Raw genomic sequence first — 23,231 nt, 5'->3', positions numbered from 1 at the left:
ATTCAATCTAATATTCTGCAGCTTGCCTTGTTCTCCGTTCTGTTAGATGGCCATAGACAATGGACTAATAGCTTGATATCAAGAGGGAGTGCCACTAGACAATTCACACCAACATACACATTTATCAAGAAATACTTATTTTTGAAATTACACCGCACCATGTACATATAAGAGCTTAAACGGTTGTCTTTGTCTGAAAGACGTAATCCACATAGCACGTATAGGGTGTTGTTGATACTTTTCATCCAAAGATAAAATAATGGGTATTGTTTAATGATGAATGAGATTCTACAGGAATATTGTTGAGAAGTGGTGAGTCTCTACTATGTCCCCTGGTGGTGGTGTTGGCTTATACAGGCTATGAAAGATGGGGGGAGGCCTTGTGCCTTTCTTGAAGGTAAGAGTTGAGCTTTCTTTTCAAGGGCTCTTAGATATTAGATAAATATTATGTTTGTTTTTTTACTATAGATATGCACATATATATTTAAGTTTTTAGATATTATGCCTATTTTTGTATTAGCAGAATATACTCAGTCTAAATTAGTTCATATATAGTACAGCCAAGAAATGAGATTCATATTATAAAAACAAACAGTATTTAGTATACCTGGTTATGCATAGGATGTATTATTCATACAATGACATTATGCAGATAGAGAAGGGAGACGTTGACTGTTTGTGTTCAAGTCATCCATGTTAAATCATCCTGTACTAACCCTCACTGTACGCACCTTATTCTCTCCTCTTTTTGGTTTGACTTTGTTTGCTTGTGCTGCTCCCTCTGTAGGTTGAAGTGTAGTGTAGGAGACAGGGTTGGGAGGCAGTGGAAGATGAGCAGGATGACAGGGCTTCAGATCCAAGGCAGGGCCTCCTCATATCAATACAGATAAGGTCTTCAACCACTCCTGTGCCATGACATCCCCTTACTGTACCATGTAATGGCACGATGGCCATCCATCCAACAGTAAATGAAGGATCTTTAGGCAGGTCAGAGACAGACAAGCACTCCAGAGGCAGGTTTTCAGCTTAGTCCTCTCCCACCGCCACCCCTCACTCCTCTGTCGTTGATGCTTTTAGATCGAGGAGCAACTCGGACCCCTTCTATTCCAACGACCGGAGCATCTTGACGCTCTCCCCCATGGAGGCCACTCATTGCTAAGGTAGCAGAGAGCAGTTGTCCCGCCAGGTGCCCCGTCCCGTCCTGCCCCATGGCCAAACAGAGGGACTACTCACTGCACGGCCCAGGACTGACCACCTCAGTGGACAGTCAGACTGTATCTCAAGAGAAGAACATTGAAAGCCATGAGGCTCTGCACCACCACTTTCAGAGATGCTGCATTTGCCTCTGTTCTGTTCCTGTAAATAATAAAAGGGAATCAGACCAAAGAAGGATTTGTCAGACTTAAGTGAAAAAAAAAAACATGGTCTACTACTTTGCGCCTGTAGGTTAGTGCTGCTCCTGCTTCACCACCTGACTATCTGAAAGGTCTGCCGCCTTTCCTGAGGAAATTAGGTGGACCTTTTTAAAGCCATACCTTCCATTTTTACTACCTGTTTTTCAAGGTATGAAAATGTGAAAGCAGTTTGGTCAGGTCTCTGGTATTTAAAAAAAAAAAAAAAAAAAAAAAAAAAAAAAAAAAAAAAAAAAATCCCTGAAATGCCTTTTCTGCTCAGATTTGTTAGCGTTGTGTTTGTTCCGAAATGTCGACAGGAGAATGTCCCTATAATAGCTTCGTATGAGAGATGTTGTTCCACCAATACAGTGCCTTTTGAGAAGTAACTTGGTCCCCCCAAAAATTGTCACCTAATTTTAACATTTTGTCATAAAAAGCACATGTTCAACTTATTAAAATAAAACTTTTTCCCATCAAGAGGTTAAATGAAGAAATTACTATAGTAAGTGCCAAATAAAGTATTGGGGGGAGGGCAATTGAATGCAGGCTTCACACACGCACATACAGTTGGGTCAAAAAAGTATTTAGTCAGCCTCCAATTGTTCTCCCACCAAGTTCTCCCACTTAAAAAGATGAGGCCTGTAATTTTCATCATAGGTAAACTTCAACTATGACAGACAAAATGAGAATTTTTTTCCCAGAAAATCACATTGTAGGATTTTTTATGAATTTATTTGCAAATGATGGTGGAAAATAAGTATTTGGTCAATAACAAAAATTTCCACCATAATTTGCAAATAAATTCATAAAAAATCCTACAATGTGATTTTCTGGAGAGAAAAAAAAACATTTTGTCTGTCATAGTTGACATTTACCTATGATGACAATTACAGGCCTCATCTTTTTAAGTGGGAGAACGTGCACAATTGGTGGCTGACTAAATACTTTTTTGCCCCACTGTATATACATAAAAACATTTCTAGCCTCTACAGATAACAGGGTTGATGTGTTCTTCTCAACACTCAGTTTTCACCACAAAACACCAGATAATGGCCCCCAAAAATAAAGGAACAGTTTCACCATATTAAAGGGAAAATCCACTCAAACTTTATTTTTTATTTGAATGAATCACTGATAACGTAAAATTATTTTCAGAAATGCAAAGCAACGAAATAAGTGGGGCTTTACAATGAAGGTAAAACTTGGAGAAATATTCAGGTTAAGTGGGTTAAAATCATCTTAGAGGGTGCAGAGGGACATGTCATTTTGGTCTTTAAGTCTTTATTAAAATCTGATTTTATTGAGTTTTCCATGTGGTCTATATTAAAGGGCACTTCATTTAATATTACAGGCTTTAGAATTTAATATTGGTGCACAATTTCTACTTAGAATATCAAAGGGTCACAAAAGGTACTCTTTTCGTGGAACAACTCAGATATGAAATAATAGCTGCCAAGATGACAAAATAGCTTTCACATCTAGTTGTTTTCAAAGCCACATTGTTTTTGTTTGCCATTCACTAATCATTGCCTATCATTTGAAACATTTTTTTGTTTTGTTAATTTGTTAGTATTTTCCCCCCCTCTTACTAACCACTTGTTAATGTTTGTATTTATTTCCATCATATTACTGGTAATAGGGCAGGCGAGAGAACCTCACGGACTGAATGCAACTGCTTTTGCTCTCTGTATTCTCTTTCGCTTTTGGGGCCTTTAAGCCCACAATAATGGAAATGTCTGGAAATAAACGGAAATGTCAAGAGGGTCATTGAGACAACCATTTTAAACTTGCTAACAATGAGTGACTTTATGCACATCAGCATACATATTTATTCGAATATTGCCGAGATACATAATCATGGGATTTTATATGGTTACTATTTTTAGCCGTTACATACCTCTCAGTAGCTTGAAATGGGAGACACTTGTCCAAGAAGTCAGTGGAGCTTGATATTTATTTGCATGGTACCAATATTCGTAATTATATCTGGCACTACTATTGATCATGGTCAGCATTGGTCATATCTGATGGATTGTACTTGTTTGCTACTCAGTTTTGATATAAATGCAGCATCTTGTTCAGATGGTCACATGTCAATTCATGAAGGCAATATGGATACATCTCTACAAGGACACTGATGTGAAGTCAGCTGTTTGTTTCTCTTGATCATGTTCATTGAAGAAAAAAGGTGTGTTATTGTACTCCTGTCAGTGAAATGGTTGATGTTTAAAGCAAATTCTATTTATGGAATAAATGTTTTTAAAAAGCATGTAACTTTTGTCCTTTCCAGCAGAATGTGTATGCAACAAATGTTCACACACTACTTGACCATTCGATAGCACTAGCATATTGTCGTGTCTTTGGCAATGCCGGATTATGTGATATGACTTGCTATTCTATGAAATAATTTCTCCGTAATTAATATTACCTGATTGAGCTAATCATGTAAATGTAATTAGCTAGAATCGGGCACCACAAAACAATATTTATAGAGCTGTTATCTTCCAAATACTCTTCAAGACCTAGTAATATTTTACATCCATAGCAGTCGCTATCAATCGTCAATTCAGTCTCATCTGAAAGTTGTAAATGATTTTATCTGCACGAACCATGGCTAACAAGTTGAATCAGCAATACAAAAGTGTTTATTTAAATACCTAACTAATCACACAATTCATAACTTGATTACAAATGACGTCATAAAGGAAAACGTCCCTAGCGGGCGGAACAGATATGACAACTTGTTACACAAAGGAAAAGGGGATGGGTTGAGTGAAAGAGCGGGAGACTGAGGAAAAAGCTGTGCTATCGTAAATCCAGTATCTTATCTATTCTAAATTACCACCCATTTGAAAAAGGAAAATGCAATAAATATTTACTCTGAGCTGCGCTTCAGTAGGTTGGTGGTAGATGGTTTGGCAACACGGTCTTCCAAGTCCTCTGTCCTCGGTTTCTGGTTGTCAATTGGCTGTTGTAGTAACGTCGTGTGGTAGACGGGATACTGTCTGTTCCTTCCTAACCTGCTGTTGCTAACTCAATGGCTAGGAGGTATCACTTCTGTAGTGAATAAGAGTTCAAAGTTCATACCATTCGCAACCAAAGCTCACGCTGATGTTGGCTTCATTCTGTAGTTATCTGAACCATTCTGACATAGGACCGTCGTCCTCGGAACAGGAAGTTATGTCATCAAGGCTTTATATAGGAAGGGAAAAGAGGGCGTGTTTTATAGCCCATGTCCCTTCAGAGGCGGGCCACTGATTGAGCAGCCCTATCTTATGAAAATCCAAATCTCTCATTTTAGAAGCTAAAATTACATTCATGTGTAGACTTTCCACTGTAGTTTGTCATCTTGAGAATGTCTGCTGACAACCAAACTGACATCATATTCATTAAGTACCACCGCATATGTTCAATTGTTCGGATTACCAGAATAGTTCACCCCCCCACCCACCCACCTACTGATGTTCCCAGAATCTCTTAACCAAAGGTTTTTTAAATGTAGGGTAGAGAGGAAACAGGGGGAAGAGATTTATGACAGTCATAAATACATCTCCCAGGCCAACGTCATGACAGTAGTGATATACCTCTATACAGCTGCAAAAAAAATGACAGGATATTGAGTTTCTATGAAATGATCTTTTAGAAAAATTTAATTTGGCAACACATCAATAACAAATAAGCTCACTATTGAATGGATGACAGCACACAGGTTAGCAGACATAACTTACCACAAACAAGTTGTCAGGAGTGTGTGCTTGGGGGGATTCAACACTTTATAACCCTGACTGATTTCAGCACCAACTTTCTCTCAAATTGGTTGTTTAATGATAGGTCATCTCTGCCATGGTACTAGTTTTATGGACTAAAGTAACCAATACAAGGTAGGCCTGTAAGGGGAGGCAGTTATCGGTGAATAACCCTTACTGTAATTTCCCATCCTGGATTGAATCTTAATCATGAGATGTAGCTAGGCTCCCACAATGTTGCCCTAGGTCTGGGATTTCCAAGACTAAAATGTAGCCTGAGTGCCAGTCTGTTTGTGATATGCCAAGTTGACAAGGAGTACAAACAGATCTGGGACCAGGCTATAGAAGATGTGGCAGCATGTACAAAACTGAAGCTTGAAGAAAATTGCCTGGCCAAATGCGACGCCATGCCCTTCTCCACAATGAGTCGATCTGAGTAACTCCCCGAATAGAAATCCATTCTCGACCATCTAATTGGTCCCAGAAACTGATGGTAAAGTGGCAGTTTGAAAATTCTGATTGGTTAGAGAAAAACCAATCACTGACTTTTTTTTTAACATCACCCTTCATTTTGACAACACTACAAACGACTTCAATGATGGCAGTCTGCAAAAGGAAAACAGTACAAAAGCCAGACTTCTGCACAGCCATCAGAAAATTTGGATTAGAAAAAAAACCTAGGCAAATATACCAGTATTGTTAAATATCAACACATTTCTGCCACAAAACATGAAGGCAATTTTCTGGCAACTGTACAGTGTTCCCTTAGGATTGTACAGCAGTTTGCTACTCCTGTAGAAAATGCATCAACCCTTCCGGTTGAATTTTAAAATGCCTCATTTGATTTCTACAGTAACTTAGTCTTAAAGTTTACAAATAAGGATTCGATTATTCCTCCTCAGCGGCCTCCTCAAACTCTACCAGGGCTGCGTGTCGGTTGGCCTGGGAGCCATCCTTGAAAAACACCTTCTTGATGACTCCAGCTTTGGGTGCTCGGATGATGTGCTGCAGAAAGAGAGAATACTCTTGAGGACCCATAGTTCATTTAGAGCCCAATGTGAGTGATAAGTGGGTGGCTTCAGAGTTAGAAAAGTCCATGTGTGTGTGTAGTATTGGGAGTGGAATCCTCCCAGTGCCTGAAATGTCAGCTCACCTCCATTTTCATGGCATTCATCACCATCAAGGAGTCTCCCATCTGCACTGTGTCTCCTGCCTTCACCAGCACCTGGAATAAAGATGAGATTATATTAAGGATCTTCCCTATCAATTCTAAATGGCCCTGTTAATGTTAGGACAGAGAGTCCGTGTGGCCACATTCTGTTTTTCCATTGCAACTGACATTTATCAATTGGCAGGTCTGAACGATTCACACCATGTCATCAACAGGAGGTATAGATTAAATCATTTTCCGACACTAGCCGCTAAGTGAGCTAATGAGAGATATCTCATGAATCAGCATGCCTGACCATCTGGCAGGAAACCACATCCCACAGCAACATATTAAAGATCAGAGTGGCTGGGTCAGCTTTTATAGACAGATTCATTATGGCGGTGAGAGAGACAGCAATGAGAAGAGATCATCTGTAATTTATTACCCTCTCAATGGTCCCAGTCATGGGTGCCACAGCTCCTCCCTGTGCTCCTGTGCTCACACCAGCCAGGAACTTGGGCACTGGAATGCTCACCTCCGCACTACCCTCCTGATGGGGAGGAGAGGGTGGCTTAGAGGACCTAAGGTACCCTGATATGGAGAACATGTGTTCCAGAGGAGGGGACTCACCATAGAGAAGAGGTGTACTGTGTTATCCAGGATGACCAGTTTGGTCCGGGACTTCACCCCGTTCACAGAGCAGTGCAGGAATTCTGTCTCCACCTCCCCTGACACCTGGAACACTTCCCCTCCAATCTGACGAAGGAGACAAAGCACATCAGCCACAGGAAATCATGTTTGGGTATGTTCAACCTTTTCCATGAGACATTTTTACAACACTCAGCACCCACAGAACATGTACCTCCATAGAGTAGGTCCCATCTGGATTATATGTAACCGTTAATTCCACTTCTGCACAGAAAAAAAACATTTCACAGAACTTTAAGTCTTTTCTCTGCCACTTGATTCATGGAAGACTTGCCTTCATAAAAAAATGCATATGATGGGTCCTGTTCAAATTACTTTATGTATGAATAACTTTTACGACATAAATCCCATGTCACAAGTAAACAAAAAGCAGATTAAAAGTACTTAAAGGACAAAAAGTAATTTTTTCTCTGTATTCAATCAATATTTTCAGCAACAGTGAAACATGAGGATGAGAGAAACTAACTTTGCCATAAGGACTGCTGAATGTTTCATTATAGTGAGGAGATGGTATTAAGATGGGTTCACTTATAGTCTGGACGGAATCAGACACACTAATCAATGTCATTAGTGAGGTCTAGGAGAAACAAGAATGAGGTCTCGGAGGCCTGGCTGGGCTCATCATCAACATAAGACTGAGTGAAGAGCATTTCAATCAAACCAAGGTCTACTGGCTGCTTCCTCTGAGCTATTGAAGGAGGTTTGGACTCACTAGTTTCACCCAGCTGGAGCGTCATATTCCTACTATATAGGATGTTCACCCTCCTGCCGTTACTGGAGGCAAAAGGAGAGAAGGGATCTGCGACAGGAGAAAAGAACAGACAGTTTAAGGTATCCTCCAACAGACAACAGCACTATTTCAGGCAGTTGTTGTATAGTTCTCAGCGATCTGTAGACAGGCCTGTGTTGTTATTCCTCACCGTTGGACTGGTCTCTGAAGGTTTGAGTGCTGGCCCTCTCTCTGAGCAGCAGGCCCAGGACAGCCTGACACAGTGTGGCCCTGGAGGGAGGGCTGGGCTTGGGGAACAGCTGCTCATAGTGCTGGGGGATGAAGCTGGTGGTCACATTCCCTGCCTCAAACTCTGGGTGGCCAGACAGACTCAGCAGGAAGTCAATATTGGTGTTGAGGCCTACAATCTGCCGGGATCAGTGGTCAATCAATCAACAGTTACGAAACAGAAATACGCAGTAGGATGTGTCCAGTACGTGTATAATGTTAATACTCTTACGTTGTACTGACGTAAGCAGTATCTGAGCTTCCTCAGAGCAGCAGAGCGGTCCTCTCCCCACACCACCAGTTTAGCGATCATGGGGTCGTAGTGGGCTGACACTTCATCTCCTGAGAACACAGACAGGTACATAATCATGTGGATATATCAACTAGAGGTCGACCGATTAATTAGGGCCGATTTCAAGTTTTCATAACAATCGGTAATTGGCATTTTTGGCTGCCGATTACATTGCATTCCATGAGGAAACTGCGTGGCAGGCTGACCACCTGTTACGCGAGTGCAGCAAGGAGCCAAGGTAAGTTGCTAGCTAGAATTAAACTTCTCTTATAAAAAACAATCAATCTTCACATAATCACTAGTTAACTACACATGGTTGATGATATTACTAGGTTAACTAGCTTGTCCTGCATTGCATATAATCAATGCGGTGCCTGTTAATTTATCGAATCACTGCCTACTTCGCCAAACGGAGAATGATTTAAGCGCATTCTCGAAAAAAGCACAATTGTTGTACCTAACCATAAACATCAATGCCTTTCTTAAAATCAATACACAGAAGTATATATTTTTAAAACCTGCATATGTAGTTAAAATAAATTAATATTAGCAGGCAATATTAATTAACTAGGGAAATTGTGTCACTTCTCTTGCGTTCATTGCACGCAGAGTCAGGGTATATGCAACAGTTTGGGCCGCCTGGCTAGTTGCGAACTAATTTGCCAGAATTTTACATAATTATGACATAACATTGAAGGTTGTGCAATGTAACAGCAATATTTAGACTTAGGATTGCTGCCCGTTTGATAAAATATGTAACGGTTCCGTATTTCTCTGAAAGAAAAAACGTTTTGTTTTTGAAATTATAGTTTCCGGATTTGACCATATTAATGTCCAACGGGCTCGTATTTCTGTGTTTATTATATTATAATTATGTCTATGATTCAATAGAGCTGTCTGACTGAGCGTTTGCCAGCAGCTCTTAGCAATGCTTGCTTCACAGCGCTGTTTATGACTTCAAGCCTATCAACTCATGAGATTAGGCTGGCAATATTAGAGTGCCTATTAGAACATCCAATAGTCAAAGGTATATGAAATACTAATGGTATGGAGAGAAATAGTCGACGTATCATAATTCCTATAATAACGACAACCTAAAACTTCTTAACTGGGAATGTTGAACCACTAGCTTTCATATGTTCTCATGTTCTGAGCAAGGAACTTAAACGTTAGCTTTTTTACATGGCACATTGCACTTTTACCTTCTCCAACACTATGTTTTGCATTATTTAAACCAAATTGAGCATGTTTCATTTTTTATTTATTATATTAAGTTAAAATAAGTGTTCATTGAGTATTGTTGTAATTGTTATTATTACAAATATATATAAAAATAACAATATTGTCTGGTTAATCGGTATCTGCTTTTTTTTGGTCCTCCAATAATCGGTATCAGTGTCGAAAAGTCATAATCGCTCGACCTCTAATATCAACAGTACTGTCTGACAGCTGTGTTAAATAGGTGTAAGTAGGTCCAGGTGAACTGGGTGTACTGTACCTTCCCTGACGCCTGTCTCGATGCGTGTGCACTCATCTGCCAGGGGTGTAGACAGATGAAGGAGTGGTCCTGCCCCAGGGAGGAAGTCGTTGTTGGGGTCCTCAGCGTATATCCTGGCCTCAAACGAATGGCCCATCAGTTCTATCTCCTCCTGCAGGAGGGGCAGCCTCTCGCCTGCAGCCACCTGAGAGACAAGTGAGAAGAGTACACAAACGTCAGGGTGGTGCGTTTACAAATTGTTAACCAAATCTATATTCAGATTGAAATCCTGCTATCTCTGGGATTATGTGAGATTATGAGGCCCTCTAAAAGAGCTAATAAATACACTCAACATATTACAACACATTGATGTCCCCAACACCCCCCTTCTGTTGGCATTCCTCTCCCTCTTTCTGCCTTACCCTGAGCTGCCACTCTACCAGGTCAGTACCAGTGATCATCTCAGACACAGGGTGCTCCACCTGCAGACGTGTGTTCATCTCCATGAAGAAGAAGTTGTGCTGTGCATCCATGATGAACTCCACAGTGCCTGCATATAGACAGGGACATACATGTGGTTGTTACACCAGTGCACAGGATGGTGCAAAGCAAACAGGTGTTACAACATAATATTTTTTTCACACCCTCTAGTGGGTGAGTGTTCAATGCCCCAAAAAAAGACAATGGAAATTGAGGACACTGCATCCCAGCATGCAAATATTAATTATTTGTGTAAGGTTTGAGGTCAATTCTCTGTTCACCTGCTCCCACATAGTTGACGGCTTTGGCTGCTCTCACGGCTGCCTCACCCAGTTTCCGCCTCACGTCCTTGCTAATTCCAGGCTGCAAACACAGAAACACTACAAATCATTAACACACACATAAAGTCACACAGAGTGTCTAGCAGACAGCCATTCACACAGGAAACCAAGACATGTTGTGGTGCTGAGAGCAAAATTATGGCGGTAGCTGTATCATAGCACTTACACCTGGTGCTTCCTCAATGATCTTCTGGTGCCTTCTCTGCACGCTGCAATCCCTCTCAAACAGGTAGACAGCATTTCCATGCTGGTCCCCAAAAACCTGGACCTCCACATGTCTGGTGATTGAAGGAAGATCTGTCACAACATCTAAACAGGGGTGTAGTCTGAACCTTAAACATAAATAGATACAGAGTGTCTTCTACATACCTGGGGTCCTCTACAAATTTCTCCACTAGCATTACATCATCATTGAAGGACTTGCGAGCCTCTCGTCTCGCAGACTCAAGCTGCTCATGGAAGTCTTCAGCGGTGTGTGCAATGCGCATTCCCTAGATAAACCAATCACAATCGTAGGAGCCTTAAGACACAAACAACAACACTATCATTCCATGAAACAATCCTTTTTGTGTGCATCTTACTTACTTTACCACCCCCGCCACGCACAGCCTTTATCATCACTGGGTAGCCTATCCTGACAGCCTCAGCTTGGAGCTTCTCATCCGATTGGTCCTCTCCGTGGTAACCCTCGATGATAGGAACACCCGCAGCTGACATTATGTATTTTGATGTACTCGGGGAAAAAAATAGATTTCTAAGATGTAACTTTTGAATAACTAGTATTCAAATCAGACTTACAACATACAACACTGAAGTGTGACTTTAAAGAGAAGTCATTCATTGGCCACGCCCACCACATCACCCTCACTAACTTCACAACTGCTGCTAAAAAATATCCTAGGGGACACACTGTCATTTAAAAGGTAGATACAGCAAAATAAAGTTCCCACAAGCAGCCTCGCAGATATTGAGATGAGCGACATGCAACACAGTCACACAGTATCTGCGCATGTTCACGGGTTTGCTTCACACTGTTACAGCGTGGTAGCCATGGCACCAACACAGCAGAGACGTTGTGCCTCGCGCTTCAACACTCTTAGTTGTTGAGGAAATTGACCCACTGTGCCGTTTACTTTCTGCATCTATGTCATATCGCTGAGTCTACCTTTAACTATACCTTTTGATACCCATGTCTCTGATAGCAGATGATGGAGGGCCAATAAAGATGATACCCTCCTGTTTGCATGCCTCAGCAAACTCTGTGTTCTCTGACAGGAAGCCATATCCTGGGTGGACAGCCTATAACAAAAACACCATTCATAAACATAAACGTATTCGTCAGATATAGTCTGAATTGCGACTTTGAGAAACTGGGGATTGCCATAATGAATGAGTACTGTAAATACAATACAGCACTTGACAACATACATGTGATCCAGATCTCTTGGCAACCTCCATGACTTTCTCCATGGACAAGTAACTCTGCTGGGATGCGGCTGGCCCAATGTTATAGGCCTCATCTGCCTAAGAAACATGAGAAGCCCCATAAATACAGCTGCATCTACAAACATATACTGACAGAGGGGTCAAAGTTTCAACCTTTAGCATTGACATACCATGGCCACATGCATGGAATGACGATCTGCATCACTGTATACTGCCACAGAGCGCACACCCATCTTCTTTGCTGTTCGCATCACACGGCAGGCGATTTCTCCTCTGTTGGCAATGAGGACTTTTTCTATCCTGCCTTGCCCTAGAGGGAAAAAGACCTGAGGTAAGAGTGATGATAAAGGTAAAAAAAAAAAAAATGATGTAAAGCATATTAATTGAGACAACTCCAATGCTTCCTCTGCAGTTCAATCTACATGGCGATTAATAACTTCACAAAGAGATATTCAATATTGCTCCATGTTACATACCAATTGAGGCAAACCGCACAAATCCTTTGGTCCATATCAATTTCCTAAGATGAGATAAAAGAACATTGCAGGACACGGACCTTGATGGTTGAAAAGGTCATGTAAAGAGAGCACGTTGTTACAGCTGTTTACATCAATGAATGGCTTTCGAGGGCATGCTAACTGTATCATGTACTAAAGAGCAGTTTGTCCACAGCTGGCTAACACTCGTATTCATAATGATCATTGCTCAAAGATGATAACTAGTTGATATAGAGCTAAATGCATTAAATTAACTGCCCATCGCTTTGGAAACAAAACATTGAACCGTTCAACTGGTTAACAACCTAGCTGTTATGCTAAGTTAGCCAGCCAGCTACCTTTATTTAACCAGAATCGGTGGATAATTTTTAAGAAAGGTAAGTAGTCTAGTTAACCATGTTGACACACGACATATGGCTTAATCGTTTTGGCTAACATGTGCTAGGGTTGTTTAACCATTTTAACACTAACGTTAGCTAGCGTCAATAAGCAAACTAGCTACAATCTTGCGCGTTGGGTTTGCTGACTAGCTAGCTAGCCAACTGTCTTGACAGAAAACTATCGACATCTTCGAATCTTAGCAGTTTATTTATTCAAAATAGCTAACATGCAGTTATCGTAAACATAACACAACATATGACAAACATTATCGACTTACTGTTGAAATATTCTTAAACCCTGTAGGGTTTGAACATTCAGGACAGAAGCCATGTGAAGTTAACGTTTGCAGTCTAAACAGTCAAGAAAATAAGCGTTTGCCTTTCAAATATATTATTTCGATTTACCATTTAAAATGTAGCTGGTTAAGATACTGCACTTTACAATACGTATTATCAACTAAAGTTGATCGGTGAAAATGGCATTATATGAAACTATGGGCCGAAACATGCTTAGTTTGGTGAAAATCGCTACAAAGTGACGTAAACGACTAAATTCAATTTGCTGCGTGCTTCTCTCTTGTGGACGCGTAGGATGATCAACCAATAGAAAATGCCGAGACAGATGCGGGGCAGAGAGGAAGAGGCAAAGCAAGACGTTTTACCAAATCAAAGCAACATTTTATTGGTCACGTGCAAATGGTTAGCAAAAGTTAATGCGAGTGTAGCGAAATGCTTGTGCTTCTAGTTCCGACCATGCAGTAATATTTAACAAGTAATCTAACAATTTCACAACAACTACCTTATACACACAAGTGTAAATGAATTAATAGGAATAAGTACATACAAATATATGAATGAGCGATGGCCGAATGTCATAGGCAAGATGCAGTAGATGGTAAAGAGTACAGTATATACATATGGGATGAGTAATGTAGGGTATGTAACCATTATATAAAGTGGCATTGTTTAAAGTGGCTAGTGATACATGTATTACATCCAATGTTTAATTATTAAAGTGGCTAGAGATTTGAGTCAGTATGTTGGCAGCAGCAACTCAATGTTAGTGATGGCTGTTTAACAGTTTGATGGCCTTGAGATAGAAGCTGTTTTTCAGTCTCGGTCCTCACTTTAATGCACCTGTACTGACCTCGCCGTACCAGGCGGTGATACAGCCCGACAGGATGCTTTCGACCGTGCATCTGTAAAAGTTTGTTAGTGTTTTTGGTGACAAGCCGAATTTCTTCAGCCTCCTGAGGTTGAAGAGGGGCTGTTGCGCCTTCTTCACCATGCTGTCTGGGTGGTGGACCATTTCAGTTTGTCCGTGATGTGTACGCCGAGGAACTTTCTTCACTAGTCTTCACCACCCTCTTCACTACTGTCCCGTCGATGTGGATAGTGGGGTGCCCCCTCTGCTGTTTCCTGAAGTCCACGATCATCTTCTTTGTTTTGTTGACATTGAGTTTGAGGTTATTTTCCTGACATCAAACTCTGAGGGCCCTCACCTCCTCCCTGTAGGCCGTCTCGTCGTTGTTGGTAATCAAGTTTACCACTGTAGTGCCACAGATTTACGACACATATTTGGTTTGTCCACAAAAAAATAAGCACACAAAGTGAGAATTTTTTGTATGGAGGTCAATGAGCGTGTCGAATTTGGTCAACTAAAAAAAGTAATTGTTAATTTACTACGTGAGGCTTATTTGATATAATAGACGTTTCGTAATGGTTAGGTTGCTACTCATATAAGTGGACGCACGGGGCTTTTCATCAATTATACTTTATATCAGAGTTGCGCCTGTTGTTATACATAGATAGAGAACTCATCATAGATATAACCCGTTTTAAAATGGACATTACCGTTTAGGGCTTGCACCATTTTAAAGTAGTCAACTCGGTGGGGATTCCTATTAGTTGGGGGCAATCAGCTAATGTTGATGAAGGAAATTACCTAATTTAAAACGGAGAAAGCCTCAATAGCACTACCCGTGCTGTCACAAACACCTTTAATGGTACAGATTCAAAGATGAGTCTTCTATCTCTATGGTCTGTTGGTCACATGCATATCTGCCCTCTCATTGACTAAAATTATTCCACCTGATCTAGCCTCCTCCCGCCTGACTTCCATCTTTGAGGACATGTATTTTTCCATTTATAGATCAGTAAATCGCGTATCTTTTCAATATTGTAAAGTTACAATATAATAGCTAATCGTGGGGCGTGGTGATCCAATAAGGAGAGGTCACAGTGTTGACACTTTGGAAGTACATTTTTTTGAGAGGTTCCAGACATAATTTCCACCATCTTGCAGAACAGCCACGTAGGTAGGGGTGGGCTTGGTTGGCCCAGGCCTACCCACTGGGGAGCCAGGCCCACCCAATCAGTGACATATGCACATTGAGGCATATGTCACTGTGCTTCTATGGCTAACAGTATAGCTTCTGTGCCTCTCCCCTACCTGGGCTTGAACCAGGGACCCTCTGTACACATCAACTACTGACACCCACGAAGCATCGTTAACCATCACACCACAAAAGCCACAGCCCTTGCAGAGCAAGGGGAACAACTACTTCAGGTCTCAGAGCGAGTGACATCACCCGATTGAAACGCTATTAGCGCGCACCACCGCTAACTAGCTAGCCATTTCACATCGGTTACATATGCACCATGCTACTGCCTACTTAATTTGTTCATTTAGCAAACAATTTAGCTCATAACCCAGTGCCTTTATCTCAGTCAGTATATTTGAGCTTTAATTAGCTTAAAAAATGCTAAATGTTTATCTCGACCTCATTGCAAAATGTGTAGAATAGCAAGAGATTAGCTATAAAACTGCACATTTTCCTGTCTGCCCCATGGCAAAATTTGAAGAATTGCAGTAAATCAGCTTTAGAACTGCAATATTTTCTCTTTGCCCCATGGCAGAATGTGTAGAATTACAGGAAGTTCGCTTATTTTTTAATAATGATGATTCTTTTGCATGCCCACCCTCCACCCTCCAACGAATTTCTGGCTACGCTACTGTTACAGAATTAGCTATTTTTGGACAGTGTGTTTTTATAATAAAGCATGCAAGAAATCTATACTTATATGTGAACTTGAAAATAATGAATTTCAATCGTGCTGGATAAAGCCACACTTTTAATAAGAGAATATGAGCACTCTTTAAACAAAATATAATTTCCCCAAAAAAATATAATAAGCATGCATCGTGATTCAATTTGCTGACCGTATTGGCTGATTATGATTGTAAACTTACAGTGTTTTCCTAGAAGTATTAACCACATTCACATATTTTGTACTGTAATAATATTATTTCTATTTTCTTTGCAAACAGAATTAAATATTAAAAAACAACAATAAAGAGGTTCATATTGAGTCATGGATAAAAATACTAAAAAGCATCTGGGAAATACAAAACATGGCTATAAAAAGCATTCATGTTATGTTTGCATGAAGTCTTCTCAGATCCTGTCATAGCCAGCTTGTCTACGGTTATTCCAGATGATCAGGAAGGTCAGGACAGCAATCAGGAGGAGTCCCACAACCGTGGCACCAATAATGATGGGGAAGATCCTCTTGTTGAAGTCAGCCCAGCATTCAACCTCTGAAATGCCATAGGGAGGACAAAAAATATATATATTGTTTATGAAACTTGAAAGGGAAAAGAAATCCTGCAATTTCAACAACTCAAAGACCAGCATGAGCTTCCTGAAACTAGCTTCTTAAATACTGGTTAAAAGAAAAGACAAAATACCATTTCCCCTAATACTCCAAAGGAATCACTAACCGAAAATCGTATTCATAGTACTTGGTCAACTTGAGGTCTGATCTCACTGACGTATAATACACGGAATTATAATTTACTTATGATAACCTAACATGCAAATGAGACAGAAAGAGACCTAGGCTGTAACTATGACCCAGTAGACTGGGATGACTTGCTTGGAACCTTTCAGAGCTACTTGATGGCAACCAAACATAGACAGATGCAATTCAATATATTGAACAACACATATTTTACTCCACATAGACTGCATTTACTTGATAATAAGATAACTGACACATGTCTTAGATGTAAGATAAATACAGGAGATTTACTGCATATGTTATGGAGTTTTCCCTTCCTAGATCATTTAAAAAATATATATCAGCAAAATGTATTAGAGCCAGAACTTCAAAATGACCCCAGGATGTGGTTAACTTTTTTTGCAAGTTTTCAAAAACTTTGTAAAGTAAATGTAATGTAAAAATAGAAGCACAGTATTGATTTTGTTTTGACTGATTCTGTTACATTTTACAATATTTTTTAAATAATAATATTTAATCTGGATCTTAACACTTGGATAATTGTTTTTGAAGGGCCAAAACGGTAAAACAATTACCTTTACAATATTACATTTAAAAAAACATTATACCATAAATATGCTTACAGAAAAATAATAAACAGAAGGCTTTCGTAAATCATGAACAAAAAGGTCCGCAAAATGTAAGAATCGACATACCCTCTCCAAATTTCCCATTGGTGAGTTTGAAGGCTTGGAACTGAAGAGGCCCAAGCTTCACTCGAAGGTTTTCAGCCAGATGAAACTCAGTCTGAGAATTACACTTGAGGCTGTGGTCAGCGGCAGTTGGGAACAGCTTTTCATGTTCTATCACCCCAGGATAGTTTTTATTTCCTAATGGTGAAAGAATATGCTCAGCCTTGTTTTTCTAACAATGAAAAATCAGTTGAAAAATATCCATGCATTTTTTTTCAAATCATGTGTCTACTTGTGAGATCATGTTGGTCAACTCACCTTTGCTTGGTGCCAAATTAGCTCTGACCTTTGACACATAGGATATGTTCCCTTCCTGTGGGAGGAAAAATAGTTAATGATGTGCATTAAATAAATAAATCATTGTTTTTATTATAAGCCAAACATGCAAATCATCATGCAAATGCATTTGAATGAGTTTGATTCTGCTCAGAGCCATATATAGATATAATGTATTGCTCTGCTTCTGATCGTTATATGGAACAGTTGTGGTCAACCTGTGATTATTCTTAGTTATCATCTCAGAGTCGGAGAGGAAAAAACTTGACCAGTTATAAGGTGATGTGGTCATATGCATTAGACATCATGTGTGGCATGAGAAGATGGAAGTTTCTGAATTTGTACCTTTTCAAAGGTGAGATCCAGATAGCCTCCCTCTCCTACAATAGCCAGGGAAAGAACGGCCTCTTTTTGACCACATCTACCCGTAGCGACGGTGGTGGAAGGGTCTAAGTTGAAATAGGAAGCTTTCTGAAAAAGGATCAACATACCATTGGATTGGAAAAGGACAAAAGCAATAGCACACAAGTGATGATGTAGGAACAAGTCATTCTTGTTATAGATTTATAGCTACTTAATAATATAGTATCATAATGAGTGTATGGTCGAACTCATGACCAAACATAGTAATGTGTATGAGAATGGCCGTTTTTTTTCACGACTTAGGTGAGAAACCACATGATGTCTCACCCCTGATAAAGAAGTGCTGAAACAAACAAAAAGTGCTGAGAAAGTGATTGTCCCTACCTTCTTCTCAATAACTATGTACTCCACTCCCATGGAGACCTTGATGCATGGCTTGCCTGCGGTGTCATTCAGCACATAGTTTCCGGTGACAGGAGCGGTCTCTTTGGGCTGAAGAACAGGCTTCTCTGGGAGGCTTGATTGCTCTGTGGGCTCAGGGTTGTTTAGGCCAGACTCATCTGTGGTGATGACGGTCTGGTCCAATGTAGCAGTCATAAGGCTGTTTCCTGTGAAATGGTGTAGTGTGTGAAGTGTGAAGTGAAACCGTTTACAGAAACCATAAACCCAGTGCAACATTCACACGCACAATTACAGATCCCCCTTAGGTTCATCTTATTTTTTACAATAAAATTAAATAAATAATTGTAAAAATGTGTTGAAGTAGCCATGATTATGTCTGTAAAATGTCATGCAATTTTACCTGCAATGATTTAGACTTTTTAAGAGTACACTTCTACTCTTTTCTAACATTATCTAAGAATCAAATTCAGATTCAAATGGCCTGCAGTATCAACTTATATCAGACTACCACTACCACCGAATAGATTAGACATTATTAGACATTATTAGATAGAGGTGCATGCAACTCACCCATTATGATCGCAACCAGTAGAAAAAGTATTTTTTCACAATGCATGTTGTTTCTGAGTTTGTCTGTCATCTTCTGTGTTCAGTTGAGTATTTGTGTTGTGACCAAATGTACGAGGTGTGATATGGGGAATTAATCTCCAGACGACCAAAATGCCTTGTTCAAGAGATGAGTGCCTTCAAGGGGAGGGGCAAAGAGGGTTTTCTTTTTTAAATGATTTATGAGCTATCTTTAAATGGCTGATATACCCTATATGATGTGACTAACTTTACCTTGTGCTGTTGCAGGTCAGATATCTTGTTATTTGTGTCTCCTCAACTCTTTATCTAAAAAGATAGCATTAAAGTAGGTTGGTTCAAAGGACATGTTGATTGAGCAGTTTCTATGACAATTACTTGTTTGAATTAATCCTGAGTTACAGGCTTTAGCCTCTAAATTGAAAATATGAGGAACATTTTTTTCTATTGGTTTATCAAAGATTGTATTTGTATCATACCTGGACCATGATGCCTTTATACATTGATTCTATGATTGGTTCATGTTTATTGCACCGGAGCTGTGGTTGGATTCTGGGAATGGCTGCGCTGCTAGGGAAATCAAACTGTGTGTTAGCAGGCATTGGATGCATTTAGGGTCAAAGGTAGGGAGGGACAAAGTATCTCCTAAAATACACATTACTGCAGCAATGTGTCAATGCAAGTCAGGATTAATTTTGGATTGACAAACTGACAAGCATTTTTGGAAAGGGTCATGTTCACCCATCCAAGTACTTTATAATGGGAGAGAGGTTGTCCTATTGCCTTCCATTGACATCTTAATAACACAGACTTCTACTATTGTATTACCTTCTGACACACACTAATACTAAATTAATATGTATGTTTACTTTAGAGATAAAACATTTGTTTTCGTTAGACCAAAAAGTTTTGATAAAGTCATGAAGTGGCTATTTATTACAGGAAATGAATTTGTGATGTTTCATTTGACCAGCACATTCACAGAGACATTCTAAGGTTTTATTCCATAAATTATAGAGACAGGACAATAAACCCTCCTCAGGCACTTGACTCCTTGATAGATCTTTTGAGATGGGTAAAGAAAACAAACTGGTGTCACAACAAGTGACTGTAGAAGGATAATATGATTTATTACATGTCCATCATTTTTCTTGCATGCCATAAACTCTCCACAACTCAGAGACAGATATAGATTTTTCAAAGAATGCAGGCATGGTGGTGACAGCAGATAAGTAAACATTTACTCTGTTGTCACTGGGACTGCCTGGATGCCTTTCTGATTGTGCACTGTCTCATTTTATTTGAACAGGTCTGTGTAGGCGAATAGACTACAGTCAATCATTTCAGAGGTAGGAGTCCAGTAAGGAACGAGATCTGGTCTCACATTTCCTTCTCTCCGGACCTGGGACATACATATCTTTGTTATGAAGCTGGGAGTGAGGCTATGTGTGCTGGTGATCTCTCTCCAGCTTTGGGCTCCAGGACAGGGGCAGGAGCTTGAGCCAGAGCAGGTCCTTGTGTTCTGTGATGACAAAGACGTGGAGGCAGCTGTGGACTTGGCCCTTGTCAAGTACAATGAGAAGCTTCCTTATGGAAATCAACTAGCACTCTACCAAATTCTGGAGGCCTCAACGGTAGGTGACATATTGAGAACATTGTTATTTATATTTAGTTATTTATCCAGTCCTTTTTGCATACATCTTGAGTTCATTGTGTTGATGAAGAGAAAATACGAACATTACTACACAGTCACAGTATTTATTGCTTTCCTCTCTTGTAGGCTCAGAGTGACTCAGGCACTCAGTACTTTGTGGAATTCAATGGCAGGGTCACTGACTGTCCAGCAGGGGGAAACAAAGTCTGGAGAGACTGTGACTACCTCTCAACTGGGAACCAGGTAACTTACCTGGTACATTGTTATTAGATGACATCTCTGTGCAATCTGATTTTTAAATAACAATAAAAAAATATATTGTTCTGTTTATTTATCAGGTGCCAAGCCCTTGTAATGCAACAGTCCACATGTCAGAGACAGATAAAGAGGTCCTGGCAGTTTTCTGTGACCCAGTTGGTTAGTTTTTCACTTCACACAAAGTAGGACAAGCCACAGACCACATACAAGTCTATTTATACTTAAGAGTTTTTCTAGACAACCAGATACATGTCAACCAAAGATTGACTCATGTAGAGGAATATTTATATTTGTTGATTTAGATTAGAATCCCCCCCCCCAAAAAATAATTTCTATACTGACAACCCTCTCTGTTCTCCAGTGGAGGCCCCTGTTGTTGCTGAACGCTCCACATGTCTGGGGTGTCCTAGGGAGATTGATGTGGACAGTGAGGACCTAAAGGCTCCTGTGACATACTCCATCACCAGGTTCAATGCGGATTCTGACTCCAGCCATCACTTCGTCCTGAACAGTGTTGGTTTTGCTACGAGACAGGTAAATCAGTTTCAAATCTCACTCTGAGTTATTGAATGCTACAAAGGCTAGTTGACTACGCCACCTGGTGGAAAGTTGAGCAAGACTCTAAATACCTTGTTCAATTCCAACCTGATTCACACTGTAGGGCTAAACTGAGCTGAACTAGGCCAGGGCTGATCTGGTTACGCATCTACGATAGTTGCTGGAACCATACTGGAAAGGACCATGTGAAAAGAGAAGATCAGAGCCAGTACGGTACAATTCTAGCCCTAAAGTGTGAATCAGGTAACCGAGTGACCAGTTGGGATCAGGGGTGTTAGGCCCTACAACAGTTACCAACAACACATATCTTTTATAGTTATCAACTTTTGAAAAAATATAATTTAAGTTAAGTGTCTTTGCTCATCCTTTCCAATGGAAATATTCCTAATCATCTCCTTGGCTCTGGAATTAGTGGGTGTGGTGTGGCTATATTTACCTCTATGGGTGTGACCCTTGGACTGCACTGTACATGTTTGCGTTAGGAGTGTCATTCCAGAATCCACTGGGGGGAGGGCGGCTCAAACTAATGTCTTTGAGTAACTTCTTTCACATGCTCCTCTTAGGTGGTTGCTGGATTCAGGTATAGACTGATGTTCGATATGAGGAAAAGCAATTGCTCCAAAGCGGACCACAAAGAGCTGAACGATGAATGTCATCCAGATGCTGAAGATGTGGTAAACCACAATGGAGCTCATAGTATTTTTTGAATAGGCTACAGTATATATAATATGATTCTGCTGTTGTAATACTTCTGAAAGGAAATTAAATAGTTATACCATTTGGAGAGAAAAAAACCCATACCATTCAATGTGGTATCATAACATTTCATTGTAATGCTATGTATCATGAATGCTTGTCCCTGCCACCCTGTGTACCGTCTCTCTAGGAACTTGCTCACTGCAATTCTACAGTAGATGTGGCACCTTGGAGACATGAGACTGCAGAAGCAAATGTGGAATGTGCACCAGGTCCCCTTCAGAATTTTGTGAGACATTCTGCAAACTATACTACTATAGCATATCAATGATGCCCTGAAAATATGATACATTAATAGGGTAGTGATGTGTAGCTATATATTTTGGAAATTTGTGCTAAATGGAGGAATTTGACCAGGAACATTTTTCCATTCACAGGAAGTCTTTAGAAGAAGGCCTCCAGGATGGTCTCCCTTGAGGAACTTCAACAATTTTGCCGAAGCAACTCCAGCCTCAACTGCTTCAGCCAAAGAGGAGTCTTTAGAAGAGTCTCAGGAGCTCAGCCTGACTGCTGTCACCACAGCTAGCAGAGACCCAGAGCCAGTCATTCCCCCCACCACTACTGCAGAGAGCCCTTTCCATTGCCCCTCCAAGCCCTGGACGCAGTTAGTCCTAACAATCCCCAGCCCTGCACAGGAGAAAAGCACAACACCCCCGACAGTGGTAGAGGGGTGCTTTAGTGATTTAGACTTGCTGGGGAAAAAATAAGTGAATGCTGTATAATGCATTTGTATCATAAGCACACCTGCTGATTTGAAATAAAATAAAAAATAATTTTATTCTCTTTTTGACAATGCAGTTCAATCTTACTTTTGCATTTCCTCAAATTTAAGTACATATTAACTGTTTGGCAATTTGATACTAAAAATAAATAACAAAATGTTTGAAATTGTGCTGGGTGCTGTGTTATTCTGTAAAGCAACATACTATCCACAAA

At 40.2% G+C, this 23,231-nt stretch overlaps 4 protein-coding genes across 7 annotated transcripts in view; 2 read left to right on the top strand and 2 right to left on the bottom strand.

The window, feature by feature from the left end:
* The window catches only part of LOC135512925 (phospholipid-transporting ATPase IF-like), a 42,967-nt gene extending 39,304 nt beyond the window's left edge, over nt 1–3,663 (top strand). Inside the window, exon 30 of the mRNA XM_064935449.1 lies at nt 1,078–3,663. Coding sequence (XP_064791521.1) covers nt 1,078–1,159 — 82 coding nt within the window. The 3' untranslated portion in view covers nt 1,160–3,663. The remainder of the gene's footprint in view (nt 1–1,077) is intronic.
* Nucleotides 3,664–5,015: 1,352 nt separating this feature from the next.
* On the bottom strand, nt 5,016–13,486 carry LOC135512928 (methylcrotonoyl-CoA carboxylase subunit alpha, mitochondrial-like). Of its 4 annotated transcripts, none has more exons than XM_064935453.1 (19): nt 13,187–13,483; nt 12,508–12,587; nt 12,202–12,341; nt 12,014–12,109; nt 11,763–11,884; nt 11,171–11,318; nt 10,955–11,076; nt 10,752–10,863; nt 10,526–10,607; nt 10,187–10,314; nt 9,786–9,969; nt 8,228–8,337; nt 7,919–8,135; nt 7,711–7,797; nt 7,153–7,202; nt 6,921–7,046; nt 6,736–6,840; nt 6,294–6,365; nt 5,016–6,145 (listed from the first exon to the last, which is right to left on the bottom strand). In XM_064935453.1, exons 1-19 carry the CDS (start codon nt 13,237–13,239, stop codon nt 6,029–6,031), a joined length of 2,151 nt encoding a protein of 716 aa, XP_064791525.1. In that variant the 5' UTR covers nt 13,240–13,483; the 3' UTR covers nt 5,016–6,028. The 4 variants fall into 4 exon arrangements, with proteins under 4 accessions (XP_064791525.1, XP_064791526.1, XP_064791528.1 ...); XM_064935454.1 differs by having other exon boundaries at nt 12,508–12,551; nt 13,187–13,482; XM_064935456.1 differs by having other exon boundaries at nt 12,508–12,551; nt 13,314–13,343.
* On the top strand, nt 12,704–23,188 carry LOC135512929 (kininogen-like). Its single transcript, XM_064935458.1, has 8 exons — nt 12,704–12,905; nt 20,379–20,703; nt 20,850–20,966; nt 21,062–21,140; nt 21,343–21,515; nt 22,103–22,213; nt 22,426–22,524; nt 22,673–23,188. The coding sequence occupies exons 2-8, from the start codon at nt 20,494–20,496 to the stop codon at nt 23,000–23,002; spliced, it is 1,119 nt and encodes a 372-aa protein (XP_064791530.1). The 5' UTR covers nt 12,704–12,905; nt 20,379–20,493; the 3' UTR covers nt 23,003–23,188.
* Nucleotides 16,024–19,641, bottom strand: LOC135512930 (lysosome-associated membrane glycoprotein 3-like). The gene is made up of 8 exons (XM_064935459.1): nt 19,549–19,641; nt 19,325–19,378; nt 19,055–19,228; nt 18,467–18,690; nt 18,065–18,190; nt 17,702–17,756; nt 17,408–17,581; nt 16,024–16,509 (listed from the first exon to the last, which is right to left on the bottom strand). The coding sequence occupies exons 3-8, from the start codon at nt 19,122–19,124 to the stop codon at nt 16,367–16,369; spliced, it is 792 nt and encodes a 263-aa protein (XP_064791531.1). The 5' UTR covers nt 19,125–19,228; nt 19,325–19,378; nt 19,549–19,641; the 3' UTR covers nt 16,024–16,366.
* Nucleotides 23,189–23,231: the final 43 nt, after the last annotated feature.

The sequence above is a fragment of the Oncorhynchus masou genome, chromosome 24 (genome assembly GCF_036934945.1).
Source record: "Oncorhynchus masou masou isolate Uvic2021 chromosome 24, UVic_Omas_1.1, whole genome shotgun sequence".
Classification (NCBI taxonomy): Eukaryota; Metazoa; Chordata; class Actinopteri; order Salmoniformes; family Salmonidae; genus Oncorhynchus; species Oncorhynchus masou.
This window is presented reverse-complemented; position numbering and strand designations above follow the sequence as displayed.

Bases quoted from the DNA above. Each gene is read 5' to 3' on its own strand.
- LOC135512928 (XM_064935453.1), bottom strand. From the start codon at position 13,239: ATGGCTTCTGTCCTGAATGTTCAAACCCTACAGGGTTTAAGAATATTT. The intron at 10,608-10,751 runs GTAAGTGCTATG...CTGTGTTTGCAG, and splicing joins TCATTGAGGAAGCACCAGGT to CCTGGAATTAGCAAGGACGT. The intron at 7,798-7,918 runs GTGAGGAATAAC...CTCCTGTCGCAG, and splicing joins CTTCAGAGACCAGTCCAACG to ATCCCTTCTCTCCTTTTGCC.
- LOC135512930 (XM_064935459.1), bottom strand. From the start codon at position 19,124: ATGACAGACAAACTCAGAAACAACATGCATTGTGAAAAAATACTTTTT. The intron at 18,191-18,466 runs GTAGGGACAATC...ATCCTTTTTCAG, and splicing joins ACATAGTTATTGAGAAGAAG to AAAGCTTCCTATTTCAACTT. The intron at 17,582-17,701 runs GTGAGTTGACCA...TTTCACCATTAG, and splicing joins TAATTTGGCACCAAGCAAAG to GAAATAAAAACTATCCTGGG.
- LOC135512929 (XM_064935458.1), top strand. From the start codon at position 20,494: ATGAAGCTGGGAGTGAGGCTATGTGTGCTGGTGATCTCTCTCCAGCTT. The intron at 20,967-21,061 runs GTAACTTACCTG...TTTATTTATCAG, and splicing joins ACCTCTCAACTGGGAACCAG to GTGCCAAGCCCTTGTAATGC. The intron at 21,141-21,342 runs GTTAGTTTTTCA...TCTGTTCTCCAG, and splicing joins AGTTTTCTGTGACCCAGTTG to TGGAGGCCCCTGTTGTTGCT.